Consider the following 19682-nt stretch of genomic DNA (forward strand, 5'->3'; position numbering starts at 1 on the left):
ATGAATCAGTTCTCACAGGAAGGGCAAAATTCAGCGGCGTGTCTCATCAACGTGTAAGAAGACTTTGTTCACAATGTTATTTCCGTCACGCACTCTCTGTGTAAAGAAGATTCTGTCCAGGATGCTCGAACGAATGCAGTCGTTTGCTTGTTGCAGTTTTGTATTATTCATTTGACCTTTTCTCATTTTACCCGACCCCAGAATATCGTTCCTAAGTCTACACACTGTGACCCTCGACACTCTTATTGGTTGCCTGTGTCACATGGGGAACAATAACAATAATAATAATAATAATAATAATAATAATAATAATAATAATGATGATAATAATAAAAAGAAACAGATCATGCTGAAAAGACAACAGTGGAGCAGCTAAATGCTTCTATTCGTCCACAACAAATCCAATTCTAATACGAGCGGCTGAAGATTTGGGAGGGAAAAAAAAGATGAGCCATTGTTACATCAGGCTGCCAATAACACAATTTGAACCATACACAGAACCATACACAAGACAAAGGTAATGACATTGGCATTATAATGACAAGTATGAAGTCTCGTCGCGTTGGTTAAATAGATCGTGTTTGGCTCTGCGGCTCTGTCTTGTCGACCAAGTGACTGCGAATAAAGAGCAAATAAAGGACTCGTTCACTCTCTCATGCAGGACGCAGTCAGTAGAGAGGAAAACTTCGAGCTAGGAAGGATTTGCATGGGTGGTTTTCTGTGAGCGGAGAGACGGTCCAACAGGCCGCTACCACAGTCGCGGCTTTCAGCTTTAGTGCGATGTGAGCCAGTTTCCCGGCAGCTTTGTTATTTGTGGTAGTTTGCTGCCTCGCGGCAGCGAAGGGTTAGTTCGATACTGAGTGCTTCTGTTTCTGTTTCTTTTTTTTCCTGGCAGCTACCTTGTTTTGAATTGTCAGCGGGACTCGGTTGTCGCTCCGCGAAGCACACCCGCTCTTATGCGCTTAATTGTGCTTCGTAGTATCCGTTCATTTATAAATGAGAGCAATGTTGATGAATATGACATACATGTGTGACATGTGACAATTGTAAACACTTGCATTAGTTATGCATTTAGTCTGTCTGTGATTTTCTTCCATGTAAGCTTTGTTGACCTTGAAGAAATCCCAAGGGCATTTTTTTTTTTTTTCATTTAAAGCTGCTTTGGCCCTGTTGAATGGACGTTCGCGAGAGTAAATTTCATTTTAAGCTTCTTGAGCTCGTGAGAGATGGAGTAGAAGGGATTCTAAAGCTGTCCGACTGAAAACCACTGAAAGAAAAACATTTGTCTTGACAAACACGAATGCATTTATTTATGTCATTTTAGATGTCCAGCATTTTATTTTTATTTTTTTAAAACAAATTTTCAGAATTGTCCACCACACAGTGCTTTTTTTCCCCCCCATTAAAAGCATAGAACCAAATTTCACACTTTTACTGTTTGAAATGAAAGACGTGTCACTGCTGATGTTGGATTGTATGTGATAAAAAAAATGATCATCAAAAACTCCTTGAAATGTATTTTATAGATTTTTTTTTTTTTTTGTAGATTGCTTTACAAAAGACTGTATCGTGTCACTAAAGGGTTGTAAACCCAACAAGTATAATTAATACTTGATATGTATATTTTAGGCCGAAGTAGTTCAAATGGGGGAAAAAAAATATATTAATATGTAATATTTCACAGCTGCATTTGGGGAAGGTGACATTTTCTGTCTTTAGGTAACCTTTTATTTTGTAGTAATAATGTCCTTCCAGTCCTCGTACAGCTCCACCAGTAGTGTTTGTTCAGCTGCTGAAAACACAGTGCTCATCCTCTTTTGACTCTCTGCTCTCTCGCTTGCTTTGTCCTTGTTTCGATCATCTTTTTTAAAACCGGCTGGCAGCGCCCCCTGTAGGACTCACTGTCATCACCGACCCCCCGGTGGAATAACCTTCTGGCTTTTACACGCATGTTTTAATCTTGGCCATTTGGCACTTTGTAGACACACTCAAACTAGCAGGTGTGTTGACGTGCGTGTCCTTCCTGCAGTCGTGGGAGTGACGGGAATGCCTGGGAAAACTTCTCCCAGCCTGTTTCCCTTATTGGTTACCATTGAGCCAAGAGCGGTTGCATGCAAGTCGTCCAAACTACTGAATCTCAATGTCCATTGAAAGTTGCCCTGTGCACTCCTTGAAACCAGACATTTTGAAGTAAACACAAGATCAACTGAACCTTTTATAAAAGTAAGTGCAACCAAACTTCCTCAGGAAAAAAATATATTGATTAGGAATTGAAGAAAACAAAATATTTATTGCACAGCAGCAGCAGCAATAATTATAGATTTAAAAATAAATATGGGAAGAACAAATAGTGAGTAGGTAACACAAGTACTTGTGCCTGCATGCACTTATTTGGAGTCTGGTGTCCTGGTTCACTGGGAGTTTGTTGTAGAGTTGAACAGCTTGGGGAAGGAAGGACCTGCTTCAAACTGGGTGGAGCATCCTGACAGTGACGGAGCTTCTCAGTGACGTGAGTGTGTGGTGGAGGGGATGGCTGCCTGGCTGGCTGCCTGGCTGGCTGCCTGGCTGGCTGCCTGGCTGGCTGCCTGGCTGCCATCCTCTTCTCTCCCACCACCACCACAGTCTCAAGAGCTGCCCAGGAAGGAATTGGACTTCTTGATTAGTTCGTTGACAGGCTTCACCATTGGCAATGTGTTGAAGGAAGTCTTCGGGCAAGCCCACCGCACTCTAAAAGGGATCGTGGCACTGGTCCAACCTTCCATTAGTCCGACCAAGCCTAAGCCTAAGCCTCAGCCTAACCTCGGTGGGACGTCGTACCAATGGGCAGTTCCCCTCTGAAAGACTTCAGCTTCCAGGCTTCTTGTTTCTATGCAAATGAGCTTAGTGAGGCTTATTTTGTCTGCGATCTTTATCTAATTTCTCCTTATTATCTCCGTATTATTATTTACTATTCCAACAAGTCAGCTGAGAAACTGATGAGCATCCGCCAACCCAGTAGCATAACTGGGGTAGAGTGTCGTACCGCATGCCATCCCTGTTGATTTCCAGCCCTGAATTTCTTTGAGTGGACTTGGTTTTAGTTGAGTGAACCTCTGCCTTCTCTCCACCCATGGGGACAATGGCTCCACCACCTAACACAAACACACAGAAGTTACTGTCCCTGTGGTGGACAAGTGCTTTGCATCATCTGAGAAAATAGCTTGTCAAGCGCTACATATAGAGCAAGGTGGATGTCGAGTGAAAGAGCCGGACTTGCCCACCGTAGCTGAAGTTGTATTGGATATCTACCATAACTCTGGAAGCTCAGCTCATCCGTAAAGACGCGTTTGCAGCATCGTCACGATTCCGTTGCTCACTCAGTTGGCTGTTTGTTGCATCGCAGAAGGCGGGGCTCCAAAAACTCTTTGTTTTCGGCGTGCATGCTGTGCTCGGCTGCGCCCTCCACGGGTCTTATTTTGAAATGAAACCGGTGGAACAACAACCTGGAAGTTGTTGGGTTTTTTTCTGCAGATAACGTTGTGTAACGTCTAACATGTAACACATTGCCTAAAATATCAAAAACAAACACACAAAAACGCCACGACTGTGTGCATATTCAAACAAACCACACAACAGCACCCCAAAGTCATTGAAGTATGGACTGGTGTCGGTACCGGGAGCACGGTACTGGTCCGACCTTGCCTAACCCTAACCCTAAAGCTAACCCTAACCAGAACCCTAATGAGAGGTTGGACCAACGGGCAGTTCCTGTTGGTACCATAGTCCAAGACCAACATTATTTTGAAAGTCGCTAGATTAGCATCGGTGATAATTACGTACATCCAGTTACACTGCACATTACAGCATAATGTATGTATATATTTTTAAGTAATAAAATGAGTCATCAGCTGCATCTGCCTGCAACCAGTGAAATAGAATAGTGCTAGAATAGAGTCACACATTCTAACAGGGAGCCGTAAATATCAGACTCACCTTTAAGTTCCGCTTCTGGTGTCATTTGTCTGGTAGTTGGCACGAATTGTTTGTTTTTTTTCACTAAACTGGTGTTTTGTTGTTTTAATTTTACTAATGTAAAACACACAATTGAATTAGAATGACTAGAGGCACCTCTATGATGATCAAACAATACGTCGAGTGTCATTTTCTTTATTCAAAACCACACTTTCAGAGCTTTGGAACAGTTGTGCGTTTCAGCAGCGCTGCGGAAATTAAACTTGCGTTCTGTTTTTTCCACGTAGTTTTCCAATTACTCTTGTAATAAATTGGAGGTCGACTCAAAACACAGCTTAAAAGTCCAGTGTGTAACATTTGGCCTGATTGACTGATTTTCATATTGGTAAAAGCTTCACATGCTGCCCATTAATACATCTATTAAAGTGTATCCTCGCAGAACAATAAAAGCAATTTGATTTTCCTCCACATAGAATAGTTCTCATAAGTATATACAAGGTAACAAGGGTCTTGCCCCCGCTTAGCTGCCGTCTTGCACCGCCGTCTATCTAAGGAAGCCTGGTAGGGACAATCCAGCTGCCTGACAGCGTTGTTCATATTTAGGCCCAGCGCTCCCGTCTTTAAATGAACCGACAAAGAGGAAGAAGGAGGTGGATGAGGTATCCAGGCTAGTGTGCGCAGGCCACCGTAGTTCACTGGCAAGCTCGGGGGGGAAAGGGACGGCGAGTGCCGCAATCTAAAACCACTTGATGTCGCCGTTTCCTCTCAAAGTCTCCAAACGTTCCACGCTGGACCTTTCAAAGCTGCCGACTGCTTTTGATTTTCTTTTATTTGGCCGCTTGTCTCGAGAGTAAATGTTTAGCAAGTGCACAGTTGTGTATTTGAGGGAGCAGCAAGAAGAAAAAGAGATGGATGACATGTTGAAAGTGATTTTTGCCATATTGAGAACAGTGAAGCAGTAAAGACGAGCTCGCCAGTCTGTCTTCAGTTCCCCTCCCTAACTGCCCTTCACTTCCAATGTACCGCTGTTACTGCTTCTCAGTAGTTGCTCTTATACTTGCATCCATGTACATATACTATCACATGCCCTCTGTTTTTAAAATGTTAAAGTAACATTTTTGTTTTCCATATTGTTTGTGAAGGTTTCCTCCCTCACTGAGATTCACTCAAGACTCATCAACCGGCCGATGGAAAACAAAAGCACGCAGTCGATGTTCCGGGGTGCGCTGACGTTCTTTTCTCTTCTTTTCTTTTTCATCCATCGTTGACTTGTGGTGTTGCCTGCCGTGGCTCACGCACCTGCCGTTGCATGCTCATACTGAAGACTATGCCATGACGTCACGCTAGACATATCAAGTGACCCGAGATGTCAATGGAAAGGCAAAGGGAAGGTGCAGTTTTTCTGGCAAAAATAAAACTTTTTGCTTTTCGTTTCTGCTTTCCGAGTTGCCACGGTCATGTTCACACAATGGTATAAATATCGAGTGTAATTCAAATAGATAATGGACTGTGTGCTTGTTGGGTTTTTCATTTGTAAACCAGGAGGGGATGTGGCCCTTGCGAGCACCTGTTCCTGTTTGTTTGGTTCGGTCAGAGTGAAATGTTCTCGTTTGTACTTGGGTTTTTTTTTTTGTTTTTTTTTTCTATCGCTGAAAGAAAAACATCAGCCAGTCGTAGGAAGCAGGCAAATACTTTCATTTCTATATTCCCCCACAAGGTTAATATACTCCCAGACACGCATATTGTTCCTATTACATATTTGTGGCTTTTGTCATATAAGGAAACCTGAAATTATGCCTTCCACTGTGCACTGATGATTGTATATGGTTGCAGAGTTTTATTTTTGTAGATCACTGTCGGGGTTCGGTTTGATGGTCTCTGTAATCAATGAATAGGAGACTGTGTGTGTAACTTGATGTCCCCCCCCCCCTCAGTGTGTGTGTCTGTGTGTGTGTGTGTGTGTGTGTGTGTGTGTGTGTGTGTGTGTGTGTGAGGGAGAGAGAGAGAGTGGGCGTGATTCCATGTTTGATTTTTGCCTCCCGATGCACATCCATCCTTTTGCCCGTGCTCATCATTTTTGCCAGTGCGTCCTGGTGGTTGGCGCGCTCCCCTCCTCCTGCACCTGCTCATCCAAGTGAAGAGATGGAGGAAGGAGGCGAGAGCGAGGTGGATCGAGGCGGAAGCAGAGAGCCTTTTGTCATTTTCGGGGAAAGAAAACATAAGACACTTTTTGGAAAAAAAATAAATAAAAAAAAAAATTCAAAAAAGTATTTTTCTTCTCTGCAGGGTCACAAGTAACAGCGTCAATTTCTAACTTAATTTAAAATTCTGTAAATGCAACTAATTTGCTCTCTATATGAATGACTGTATGTTATCCATGAACAGAATGTTCTACGACAAAGGCATATATTAAATTAATTTAAAACAACCACAGTGTGTTTTCAATCTTTCTTTCTGTCGTGGTTTCACTCTGCAACTTCATTATTGGCGTCATTTGCATCACCCACAAATCATCTCACTAGGGGGCAGCACGACATAAATCAAAATAAAATAACGCACCACTGTGGGAACGTCACGATTCTTTTCAACAGTAGTAGTAGTAGTTGCAGTTTTTTTGGTTTTTTTTTTTTTATGTTGTCGCCGTCCAAATTGGACGAATTCTGTGTTTGTGCTACTTTTTCATAAATGTATTCAGGTTAACAGCAGGGGGATTTTTCCATTTGTAATAAACGATTACTGGGTCACCCAGCCGGGTGAATGTGGCTACCCGCAGTCAGGCCCCAGCGGGAGTTGATCCGCCTGTCTTTGTGCACCGTGTTGCCGAACAGCGGCAGTTTTGCTGCCGTTGCGAGCAAACTCTTCTGGCACAATGAAAACACACCTAGCAAAACAGATACGCACGTGAGCCAGACAGTACATCCCCATCACTTCACTGTGTATATGCAGACACAAGCAAAAACATACCAGTAAACATATTTCACAAGCATTAAAAAGCTACATCAGGAACTTTATTGATGCTTTAATTGTTTTGTTTTTTTAAATATATATTTTTATACAATATGTGCAGCGAAGAAAAAAACAGGTGAGGTGATAACTTTTACATAAAATATAAATATTAGGATCTGCATTTGCTATGCATTACATTCAACCAAATTAAAAATATATCTTATGTTTCTAACTATGAGCAGAACATTGCACAGTTACATTCGTGGAATCACAGAAATGGAGTTGTAGACGAAGCTGCCTTATAAAAAAAACAATGCCGGTTCCCTAGTGGACAAAAAGCTCTTGTGCTGCTTCAGTGGGGAAAGGAGGAGGGGAGTAGAGGAGGTGGTTTGATTCAGTATCAGTGTCCTCCAGACTCTCCTCCTCCTGACTCACCTGATCCTCCACTCCGCTGCTCACACCCGAATCGAGGCTGGAGAGTTCCCTGCTCTCACGCTGCAACTTCTGTACTTGTTCGTAGCCCGAGCAAACCTGGATGGAACCTTCGTTCAGAATGCGCGTACTGCCAAACAGCTTCTGAAAGTCGATCTTTTGCCCTGCCACTTTGTCGGGACCGATCCCACCTGACCCCGGCATCCTCTCACGGCTCTCTTGGCCACAGCCCGAATCTAAATCTCGACACTTTAAACTCAAACGCCGCTCTTGGGATTCCACCTTCTCATACTCGAGAACCACTGGCACGGGCCCACCGTCGCTGCCTCTGAAGAGCAGCTGTCGGAGCACTAGGTTTCCGTGGGCATCGTCGCCGTTCTCCTCTGCACGTTGACAACCGACCGGGCCGTAAGGTGCGTCGGCGTCGCAGGCGTCCAGATTGCTTGTGGACGGTGAGATATCAGGCGGTGGACACGGATGGGTGTAGCTGGGGTTTGAGAAGTTGGAAGACTCGTAGCACTGTTGGCTCTTCTTCATTTTCTCTTGCAACGCCGCATATAGGCCGCAAGGTGAAACCATGTCCTGTGGAGAGGCCACTTCCACAGGCACAATGTCCACTTGCTTTGACGGGAAATAGTAGGATTCACTGCTCCAGTGAGGACTCACTAAATTCTAAACAAACAGTAGAGAAACACAAGAAAGGGATGAGTTGAGAATAGTGAGACCATAGTCAGTGTCAATAAAGTTACAGGAGCGGACGGTTGTTATATTAGCTGTTCTGTGACTTAGAAACAGTGCATGACCTTCAATTGCCATAAGACGGCTGTTATATCTCCTCTAAAGGTGTACTTTTACTCCATCATAAATTACTATTCAAACAACAAACAACAGTTTGCATGAATATTCAGTAACAAAATGCAGATACGTACCTGGAAGTTGGCATAGTGCAGGGAGGATTTCTCTGGGCTGGGTAAGGGCGGACCTCTGAGTCTCTTTATGATGTAAACCCTAAAGAGAAAACAGAATATCCCAAATGAATTCAATGTCATGCTTTAAGAAAGCCCTCCAGCCGTTGTGTTTTCCATGCTTACCATCTGGTCTTATCGATCCAAATGAATATGACGAACACTGCGAGGGCTCCAAGGACGCACAGAACGGGTCTCCAGACACTCCAAGTGACACCTGCCAAACATGGGAGGAAGACCATCAGGTTAGCTGGGATCATTGCGCCATTGTGAAACTAAATCATGTTAGATAAATGACATTGATTGATTGATTGATTGATTGATTGATTGATTGATTGGTGTACTTTATTAATCCTTTACAGGATATTAAATTGTCACAGCAGCAACATTCATACAGTACCCTCAAGACACTTAGGTAACAAAAATAAAAACCAGTCCACCCACCAACTAAAACCAACCAATATGATAAATAAATATACACAAGCTTATACTTAGCTTACACCTGGGCTTAAAACCTTTACTAAAGAAATAAACACCAGGCCGAGCAACGTGCAGGAGTGATTATTATTATTATTATTATTATTATTATTATTATTATTATTATTATTATTAATAATAATAATAAAGTGCTGAAAATGAGTAGTGGGCTGACAGTTATTGCACATTAAAAAGTCTGATGGCGGCCGGAAGGAAAGACTTCCTCTAACGTTCAGTCTTGCCGCACTAACACACAACTATCCCAGATGAGTTGAGGTGAGGTGGTGCAGTTCACATGCAGCCTTCCAGGAGCATCCAGCTTAATTTCAAGATGCTACTGCCTGAGGGTGAATTCATCCTTCTGTCTGTGCCAGTGCCTTTTTCAAATCTGTTCTAGTGGACGCATTTCTATGACTTAGACTATCCATTCTGTTTGCAGCTCAACCTAGGGTGTGTGCTGCAACCAGTAGGCTTCGGATTTACAGTACTGATAATAAAAAAAATATAGCTCACAGCGGTAGATGTATTGATGTGGAGCAACACGGTGGTTGACTGGCAAGCAATATTGCCACACAATATAAAATAGCCGTGAGTTTGGTTCCGACTCAGGCCTATATTTGAAGTATACACATTGTCTCTGTTGGCACCATAGCGGTGAACACTGTCACCTCACAACAAGACGCTGGGGGGGTTCTCTCTGGTGCTCCAGCTCTTTCCACTAGTGATGGGAATTCCAGCTCTTTACAGAGAACTGGTTCTTTTGGCTCAGCTCACTTAAAAGATGGCACTGGCTCGTTTGGCTCCCAAGCGGCTCCCTTGAGTTGTTGTTGTTGCTTATATTGTTTTATTACCAAGTTATTTGCTAAAAATGCATGAGTCAACATGGACGTGAAGGCGATGTAATGTCTACGTGTGATTCTGTATCGGTTCTCGGGCCGCAGGGTCATATCAATGAGGTGTATTATTTAGTGTGGACCAAATATGACGTCGCTTAGAAATGCCCGCTACTGGATTGCGTAGTTAGTTTGTAAATCTTTTGACTGGTTACAGCTTGATAGTTCACAGCATGATGGTGTTGGAAATTACAAAAAAGATTCTTAAAACCGCAACGTTTTACCTTCACCTGTTGGTGCCTCAAACGATTCGACTTTTCCAGTCTCAGATTGCCACGACAAACTGGGGCCCCACTCACTCCAAGTCAAACTGAACTCACTGGGACGTACTCGAACACGGGCCTCATACCATTGACCGTGTATTAAGTCATCGGTCAGCTCTGCAGAGCAATTCAACTGACACCCTTTGCGTGTCAAACGAGCATGGCTCTGTAAATGGAAGAGAAGAAACAAATGATCTGAATTTCATGACACTGCATTCAATTTTAAAAATAAATAAATAAATAATCATTATTCAATCGACTCAAAGTCTCAAAACTACTTTCTGTCACTATATCCATTTTTCACAATTGACCCAAACTACACATACATTCCAAGGCTGGTCCTTCCGTTTCCACTGCATCTCAGCCATGTAATCCGTGATTCTTGCATGTTCCTGGGCTTGACAGGACCAGTTGATGGTGGTTAGGTTGACATTTGGCTGTGGTGGAGGATTCAGCTTCACTGTAAGAATATATTTTAAAGGGGAAAAAATTAGGTCATAAACAACAACAACAACTCAGCTATGGAATTCTGTATGGAGGGTTGATAATCTTACCGTGACAAGCTGCACAGTAGTTAAAGCTCAGGTGTTGGGTATTGCTACAGTTCAGACCAATGGTCAATATATGGTTTGTCAGAAACTGGAAAAATGATATTTATTTTGTAAAAATTAACATTACTTTTGGAAGACATTCAGGAAATTAAGACATTAAGGATTAATAAAGTAAATCTAATCTAATCTAATGAGAATTTAAAGGCAGTATGATCTAAACCCACTGGCACCTTACCATGCTGAGGGGTTTTGAATGCACAAAGGACCCTGGGTGCTATGTTTTTGGAATTGAACCCAGGTAGGTGAACAGCCCAACAAGGAGCGCTTCAGAAAACCCGAGGCCTAAGGAGTGTGACAACAGGACTCAGTGTACTCTGTCCAGAGGCTTACTGAGGCTACAACCCTGGAGTCAGACCCATGGATGAGGCTGGCTGGCGAGCACCTGGTGGCCAAGGCTTATTCCCATGGGGCCAAGTCCAGATCAACCCAAAGCAGAGCAGCATGGACATGGGTTCATCTTCCAGTGGGTCTTTCACTTGCAGGATGAACCAATGGGTAGCATTTTACCAAGACTTGAAAAATGGTACCCATTGCCTCCCTGCTTGGCACTCAGTATTCAAGGTTGGAATTGAGGGTTAGATCACCCAGTGGTGCCCACCGATCCCTCGGGGGATGGTGGGTCAAATGTGGAGGATAAATTTCACATTCTTCGGGATGTGACAGTCACTGGGACTTTGACTTTAATATGACTTTTGTGGATTAGGAGAAGGCTTATTACCTTGAGCCCAGGGACATGCTGTGAGGGGTGCTTTTGGGAGTGCATGTTATTGTCTCTATATGGAGTGTGAGTGTTCATGGCCGGCAGGAATTTGGATCCATGTCTTGTTGGGGTTGGCCTCAGCACTGGCTGCCCCTTGTCACTTGTTCAGTTAATGATTTGTATGGACAGAATTTCTTGGCACAGTTGTATGGGGTTAGGAGACCAGTTTGGTGACCCGAGTATCTGCTTTCTGCAATTCCCAGACCGTGTGGTCCTTTTGTCCTCATCGTGCACCGACATGCAGCTCTCACTGCAATATTCTACAGAGCAGCTCAAGTCTTCAGGTTGACAGGGGAGGGTTGAGGTGGATTTGGGCAGATGCCTTACAATCAAGTAAAACACCTATTATGACACATACCATTGTACAGTGTGCTTCAGCCTGGCTTCAGTTTGAGAGACAGGTATTGGTTTTCTAGTCTGTACCGATGTCTTTTTTTCTAAATAAAAAACTGTGACAGTACAAATGCAACCATGATGTTTGGTCTACAGAGAACTTCTCTTACTTACTTGCCACTTTCCAAAGACCATTGAACACTTCTTTTGTAGTGGTCTTGCAAGGTCCACTGGTTCCAACTTGCAAGAACCGCTGTATGGATTAAATCTGCAAAAGCAATGTCAAGTCAAGGTCACTCTTCTTTCTTGTCTGTCTTTGCCACCTCCCAACTCCCAACTCCCAACCTTCAAACCTAACATTAGAGTCACTTTTTTTTTTAACTCTGTCTGATTTTTTTTTTTTTTTTTTACCAGAATGCTCTTTATGAGATTTTTGCTGAATGTCTGATCTTTCTGTATGTTTGAAAAATGTGCATATTTATAAAAGGCATAAGTGGTTTATAGACGAAAAGGCTGCCCCTGGTATCGGCATCAGGGAAGAAGAGGTTCTAATTGAATCTAACGTGAAGTTTGAAGTTGAATGAATGGCTCTGGGACGTGGGGACTTCATGGTTAAATATCTAACGTCTAAATCCAAACGCATGCATTTTGAAAACTGTCTGTAGTGTTTCACATGAGGCCAGGCAGACTAGAAGTGCAATATATTGTTAAAAAGTGAAATGTAGAGGACGCTTCTTCGCAAAGACATGTTTTGACTTTTCTTCTTACCTGCTCTGCCTTTCGGCGTATATTGTGCACTCAGTATCTCCATATGTGCTGTTCCAGAAACACGTGAGATTGCAGTTCATATCATTGTAGCAGTGTAGATCTGTGAGGGTCATCGGAGGAGAAACAAGAAGACGATTTATTAATCGATCAAGCAGTCACTTGCTTTATTGTCATTGTCACGTAAAAATAGTCATGTAAATTTGTGAATGAATGAATTTTCTAACTTTTACATGGCAGGCTGGGGCAGTCCTCTCCCCGGGTGCAGACACAAGTCCCAACGAGATGAAGCAAAAGATAAAGAATGATCTTATCTGCCATTTTCTTGGACCTGGATCTGCTTGGACTTCTTCTTCAGGGAGCAACACATTGATCCTGTACCGATAAACAAGGTCACAGAATGTTTTTGAACATGGCATTAAAATTTGATTTGATTTGATTTGATTTGATTAATTTATTTCGAACATGTAAGAAAGGAAAGAGAAATAAAAAGGAAACAAAACCAAAACACACAAAAGAAAATGAGACACCAGTGAAAAATACAAGAGAATAATATTGTTCATGTTTGAAAAGGGGCAGGAAGAAGGATAAACTTATATATACCTCTCCCTAGAGTCAACTAAAAATACAAAGTTATGAACTAAATTAAGTTTGTATAACAGAAAACAACTCTAGCAGGTCTCAATACCTATAAATACATATACATGTATAGTAATAATAATAATAATAATAATAACAGTAGTAGTAGTTAATCAGTTTACAATATTATTGTATCTCCAGAATATTATATTTTTATATTTTATCTTAAATAGCCCTAAATTTGGGCTTTCTTTGACGTCCAAACCCAATCTATTCCATAATTTGACATTTCATTTTTTTCATTTCATTTTTATTGAGGGGATTGCCCCTTGAGATGCACCAACTCCTTTCCTATTGCAAGAAAAACTTACTTTAAATATGCCTGTGATAGTGTCACAGCTAAACCACACACACACACACACACACACACACACACACACACACACACACACACACACACACACACAATACTTAATATTGTATTTCAACAATCTACCAGCCTTTTTCATGTCTGTACAGTCCAACGACACCAATGCTTTTTTTTAAAATTATCAATTCTGTCAGCTATTTTTTTTTTATTTTTTATTTTTTTATCTCGACTGACAAGTGGAAAATTTCACAACAAGCCCACTCGAATTTCATAAAGGTCAACGTGTTTTGTTTTTTTTTTTCCGAGAACTCAGTTTCCATTATACAGGTGCACTTCCTGTTAACACTTCCTCTTTCGAAAACAACGCCGATCCCCTTGAAGCCACATCACAGAGACAAAGTTGAGCCACCTTTTCAGATCGAGCGAGATACGAGAGAGATTTGTAAGCTTTTTTCCCCTGAAGAGACATCGACCATTAAGTTTAACAAGAGCATTGGCTTGAATCTCAGAGAATAGAGTATATATGCTGTATTATATATATGAACCTATGCAGCACATGCATCTGACTTCCCTGTGAGGGATTTTCTGCTGTTGTGCATGTAGACAGAAAATCCCAGTTGACGTGTAAAAAATGAAACTGGCTCACAGGGAAGTAAACGACATTTATAATTGTCAGTCATGACATTGAGTGAGTGTCCCAGCTGTCTGTTCCCCACTGTCTGTTCCCACTGTCTGTTCTAACTGTCTGTTCTAACTGTCTGTTTCCACTGTCTGTTCTAATCGTCTTTTCCCCACTGTCTGTTCCCACTGTCTGTTCCCACTGTCTGTTCTAATCGTCTTTTCCCCACTGTCTGTTCTAACTGTCTGTTCCCACTGTCTGTTCTAATCGTCTTTTTCCCACTGTCTGTTCCCACTGTCTGTTCTAACTGTCTGTTCTAATTGTCTTTTCCCCACTGTCTGTTCCCACTGTCTGTTCTAACTGTCTGTTCTAACTGTCTGTTCCCACTGTCTGTTCTAATCGTCTTTTTCCCACTGTCTGTTCCCACTGTCTGTTCTAACTGTCTGTTCTAATTGTCTTTTCCCCACTGTCTGTTCTAACTGTCTGTTCCCACTGTCTGTTCTAATCGTCTTTTCCCCACTGTCTGTTCTAACTGTCTGTTCCCACTGTCTGTTCTAATCGTCTTTTTCCCACTGTCTGTTCCCACTGTCTGTTCTAACTGTCTGTTCTAATTGTCTTTTCCCCACTGTCTGTTCTAACTGTCTGTTCTAACTGTCTGTTCCCCACTGTCTGTTCCCCAACTGTCTGTTCTGTCTGTTCCAACTGTCTGTTCCCACTGTCTGTTCCCCACTGTCTGTTCTAACTGTCTGTTCCCACTGTCTGTTCTAATCGTCTTTTCCCCACTGTCTGTTCCCACTGTCTGTTCCCACTGTCTGTTCTAATCGTCTTTTCCCCACTGTCTGTTCCCACTGTCTGTTCTAACTGTCTGTTCCCACTGTCTGTTCTAATCGTCTTTTCCCCACTGTCTGTTCCCACTGTCTGTTCTAACTGTCTGTTCCCACTGTCTGTTCTAATCGTCTTTTCCCCACTGTCTGTTCCCACTGTCTGTTCTAATCGTCTTTTCCCCACTGTCTGTTCCCACTGTCTGTTCTAACTGTCTGTTCCCACTGTCTGTTCTAATCGTCTTTTCCCCACTGTCTGTTCCCACTGTCTGTTCCCACTGTCTGTTCTAACTGTCTGTCCCCACTGTCTGTTCTAATTGTCTTTTCCCCACTGTCTGTCCCCACTGTCTGTTCTCCACTGTCTGTTCCCCACTGTCTGTTCCCCACTGTCTGTTCCCCACTGTCTGTTTGTATCTGAAGTTAACCTAAGTGGTCTAAATATTGACCAACAGTAGATAACAAAGCCACTTCATTTTGACTGAACTTTTAGGTGTTTTTGTATTATATGTATGATCACAGACACACACACACACACACACACACACACACACACACACACACACACACAGACACACACACACAGACACCTCTCATTTTTTGTCATCAACCACATGAGTGATCTTTCGTCGGTTCAAAGCTGCTGCAGCAGTTTTTGATGGCTGCTTTTCTGACATTTGGATTTCCCCTTCATTTGTTTCAGACGTTGATGAAGGAGTCGACTCTGTTACTCTCTCTTCATTTCCTCTTTAGAACCTTTGCTCTCCGTGTCACATTTTCACGGAAATGAGATCAAACTGCACATAGAAACATGCTATGAAACCACTTCACAATGTCTGCTTTTCCCAGAAAAAGCTGCTGCTGTTTCAAGAAACAGAAAAAAAAAAAACGGGCTCATCGAAAGTGAGGTTGTGAGGCGGTGGCCATACAGATTGCAGCAGGTATTTGTAGTTTAGAGAGACTTGGGAGTTGCCGCTTCAGTTTTGAAAAGACACTGATACGCCGGTCACTGATGTATAGATATGATAGCCATCTGTCATAAAGTTTCCAAATGTCATTATAAAGTCAAATTGAAAGAAATACCTCGTGTATTGTATTGTGTCTTGTCGATCCTACTCTTTGCTACTGTTGAATATTTTCAAAGCCATATACAGTGGCATTATAACATGAGCAATTATACCTGTTAGATTTAATATCTATAAAGGTTTAACAAAAACATTTACAAAAACATTAGGACACAAAAAATAAAAAATAAAAACGTTGACACATACAGAAATATTTACCTAAAATGATATATTTTGCCTATCATGCACAAAACTCAAAATGACTAAAGTCATGTTGCTCAAGACGACAAAACCAATGACTGTACATTATATATCAGTAGAAGTGAAGATTCACAGCTGGAAATTACAAAAAAATCTATCTAGACATTTGTTTTGAAAGGAGGAGAAGTCATGAAATATATGATGAATGGAAAGAGGTATATAGTGCGAGAACTCACAATGTAACACACTGGCCACCTATGCTGATTGCAACGTGGCGATAGGAATGAAAGGATGGGAATGATGAAAGGAGATGCAAACTGGCAGGAGGTTTGTGACGTCTATTTCATTATTTTTTTCATTATTCCCCAGCATTAAAGTAAAGCCGCCTCTTGTTTTGTTACCACGGTGTTGCACAAACTCCTGACTGCTAGGTGTTACAGTACTGTGGGTGGGGTTTGGGAGTATTTCTGTTTAATCAGAAAAAAAAAACAAAAAAAATCCTCCCCAAAATGCAAAGCATGCAACCAAAGCCATGCGACATAGAGTTCAAATATTTCCCAGTGAGTTGTAATGGATCCCTTAAAACTTCAACAAGAAGACGAAGCAAAGTCATGCAATCACCATGAACGCTGCGATACCAGAGCACCATGGGAAGATCTGTGAATCAGAATTTGTCATGTAGATGGTTTGCATGAATAAAGAGAGTTCTGTATCTACAATATTAAGGTCTAATAATTAATCTTTCTTCTAATAATAATCATCTTGAAATAGTTACACACCAGGGGTCGGCAAACATATATACAAGCTTTTTAATCCAGAACAATTTATCCATTAATTATCCTTAAAGAGTCGTTGCAATAAAAAGCTAAATACCGTGGGGCTTCTTGAATTAATGTTAAAGCAAATATTCTCTACATACACCATATTTATTTCCGTCCTATGAGGTTTGTCACCACAACACTCCATCCATCTGCTGCTGCTCCGCTACCCCCCGCCACCCGCACCCACTGTGGCCCCACCAGTCAAACAGTTGGCCTACCTTTCAGTTATACATTTTGCAAAGTGTGTTAGTTTAGAATGTTCAGAACCAACGCCTCTTGTGGTTTACCATGAAAACACACTTCCTTAAAAACTGATGGATACATACTTTCAAAAAGAATGGCACTTAAAATCCTGGGGGAAAAAAATGCTGTTTCATTCCCATTTACGATATGGAACCGTCTCTCATCTATTACTGCTCCACATTCACACTGAAACTAAGAGTAAAACCCCCTTTGCTACAACTTCACCTGACATTATTCAGTCCAACGACTGAGCGAGGAATTTTTGCAAAGAAAAAAACCCCAAAACAAAACAAAACAAAACAATTGTTCCCGAGGATAATTTTGTCAACAACTCACCTGTTGAGCGGTGTGGTAGAGATGTCTCCAAAAATATGTTGTACTTGTCACTTCTATGCCATTTAATTAGGGAGGGGAGGGGGGGAGAGAGAGAGAGAGAGAAAGGGAGAGAGAGAGAGAGAGGGAGAGAGAGAGAGAGAGAGAGAGAGAGAGAGAGAGAGAAAACGTCGTGAAGAAAGAGACAAAAAAAAAACCATTTGCACTCCAAAGTGTCAAATGACGTGGATGAAGTGTTTCTGAGTAAAAACACAGCTGTGGTTATCGTGGCTATTCACATCACGTACCTTCCACGTTCTCAGAACAGCTATGAAGCAACAGCAGGGTGTCTTCTCTCCTTTCTGTCACACCTTTTGTTCCTCAAGTTTCAAGCAGTGTACAAACTCATGGTTTGGATGCTGGTTGCCTTGTTTGTTAGCATGGATTTGTGCTTTCTTCATAGCGAGAACAATAATGGGCCTTCCCAGAATCACACATACACTATCATAGGTCAATAGAGCTTCTGTTGTCTGTATAAGGTTTGACACAAAACATTAGTCTGCATATTTTGCAACTATTACATGCCAAATAATCCCATGATACACAATATGCTCTCATTAACAGGAACAAAGGTTTTGGTTCCCCATTTCTCTTTTTTTTTTTTTTTTTTTTGTACAACAGTGTCACAAGTCTGAGGTACTCTTATTACAGCGGTCCACTTCTTTGAAAGACACACTAGACATAAAAAAATAATAATAATAATATTTCACTAAAGTTAGAAATTCCACAGCGTTCTAAACTTTTTAGACAACAAACGATTGAATTGACTGAAACATTTCCTGGGCTTCTACTACCCTCCTGTGGACAGTAATAATAATAATAATAATAATAATAATGATAATAATAATAATAATAATAATAATAATAATAATAATAATAATAATAATAATAATAATAAGAAGAAGAAGAAGAAGAAGAAGAAGAAGAAGAAGAATAGAGTCCTTCTGGTTTTCCTATTTAAGAATGTGCCAGCGGAGCCCATATTCAGATCAGGCCCACAAACTCACCAATTAGAGCCAGGACAGGCTTCCTCAGGGCGATTGATGCTAAATAGATAAAGAGCAAAGTCAACTATTTCACTATCATCCGTTTTTTTCTCATGAAGGTAAAAGTCCTCCAGAACAGCGATGGGCAAACTCTTTGACTGGTGGGGCCACAATGGGTTCTACAATGTAACAGAAGCAGCAAGCAGATGGATGGAGTGTTTTGGTGAGCCAGCTCATTGGAGGGAAAAAAAAAAAAAAAAGTATAACATGGGATTGTGCAGAACATGTTGCTTTAACGTCAATTGAAAATGAACAAAATCAACCAAACCATTGTCTTTGAAGCCCCACGGTGTTCAGCTCTAAAATGACTCTTACAACACCGGGAAATGGATGAAATACTGCCACTTCATTACTTACTGACTATTTAGTCTGCTCTGGCTTCCTCACTTCCTTCCTCCTTCCACTTTAGACTCCGTACCTGTTTTTTTTTTTTTTGTTTTTTTTTTTTTGCTTTATCTAGGTTTGCTTGATTTGCTGCGGATCATCAAGCAAGATATTATCCATCACAATTTCAAGAAACTTGATCAGAGATGACCTAGCAATGACGTGCGAGATGGTGACGGTAATGACTTTGCCAGTCTCGCTCACAGACCGTCTGTGATCCTCAGATATGGAGGGGACGGGTGGTTGACTCACCGCTCCACACGCGACCCAACATCTGGCTCTGTCGATACGACGCTCTGCTGTCTCTACCAGCGGACCTCCAGTAGACCTCCAGCGGACCTCTAGTAGACCTCCAGCGGACCTCTAGTAGACCTCTAGCGGACCTCCAGTCAACACATCTCTTCTGTTGTTTTTACTTTGCTGCTTGGTTCCCGCTTAGCGTGGGTGGAGTTATTACTGTTACAAGGCAGGCGGAATGTCCCGTGACGTTTGGTTTGCCTGCTGTGTCAAAGGTTCATTCACTGTGTTTTATTTCATTTATTTATTTATTTATTTATTAAAAAAAAATAATAAACATTGACATTTACATAACATTGCAGTGGGGCCCAGATGATTTTTTTTGTGTAATACCGTTATTACTATTGACTTGTATCGAAAAGACCGTCCTAGCAGAGAAAACGTAGACGCTGAAAGCATCACTTGAGTCCCAGAGTCGGAACTGCTTCAGCCTGGTCCAGAAGGTTCACCACCACCACCACCACCACAGCCA

The 19682-nt window shown here is 41.8% G+C and overlaps 2 protein-coding genes across 3 annotated transcripts in view; one reads left to right on the forward strand and one right to left on the reverse strand.

Annotated features, from left to right (window-relative positions):
- Positions 1-1507, forward strand: part of mgat3b (beta-1,4-mannosyl-glycoprotein 4-beta-N-acetylglucosaminyltransferase b) — a 21738-nt gene extending 20231 nt beyond the window's left edge. For both annotated transcript variants that reach the window (XM_076012760.1, XM_076012751.1), the window contains exon 5: positions 1-1507. This exon is cut by the window's left edge and continues 1534 nt beyond it. The gene's annotated coding sequence lies outside the window, so the exon portion shown is untranslated.
- Positions 1508-6998: 5491 nt separating this feature from the next.
- Positions 6999-19432, reverse strand: LOC142879456 (uncharacterized). Its single transcript, XM_076012782.1, has 10 exons — positions 19166-19432; positions 12624-12771; positions 12400-12499; positions 11806-11899; positions 10482-10566; positions 10254-10387; positions 9889-10093; positions 8421-8511; positions 8259-8337; positions 6999-8001 (listed from the first exon to the last, which is right to left on the reverse strand). The coding sequence occupies exons 2-10, from the start codon at positions 12715-12717 to the stop codon at positions 7222-7224; spliced, it is 1662 nt and encodes a 553-aa protein (XP_075868897.1). The 5' UTR covers positions 12718-12771; positions 19166-19432; the 3' UTR covers positions 6999-7221.
- Positions 19433-19682: the final 250 nt, after the last annotated feature.

The sequence above is a fragment of the Nelusetta ayraudi genome, unplaced genomic scaffold (genome assembly GCF_046127955.1).
Source record: "Nelusetta ayraudi isolate G7.1 ecotype Tasmania unplaced genomic scaffold, CSIRO-AGI_Nayr_v1 ptg000006l, whole genome shotgun sequence".
Classification (NCBI taxonomy): domain Eukaryota; kingdom Metazoa; phylum Chordata; class Actinopteri; order Tetraodontiformes; family Monacanthidae; genus Nelusetta; species Nelusetta ayraudi.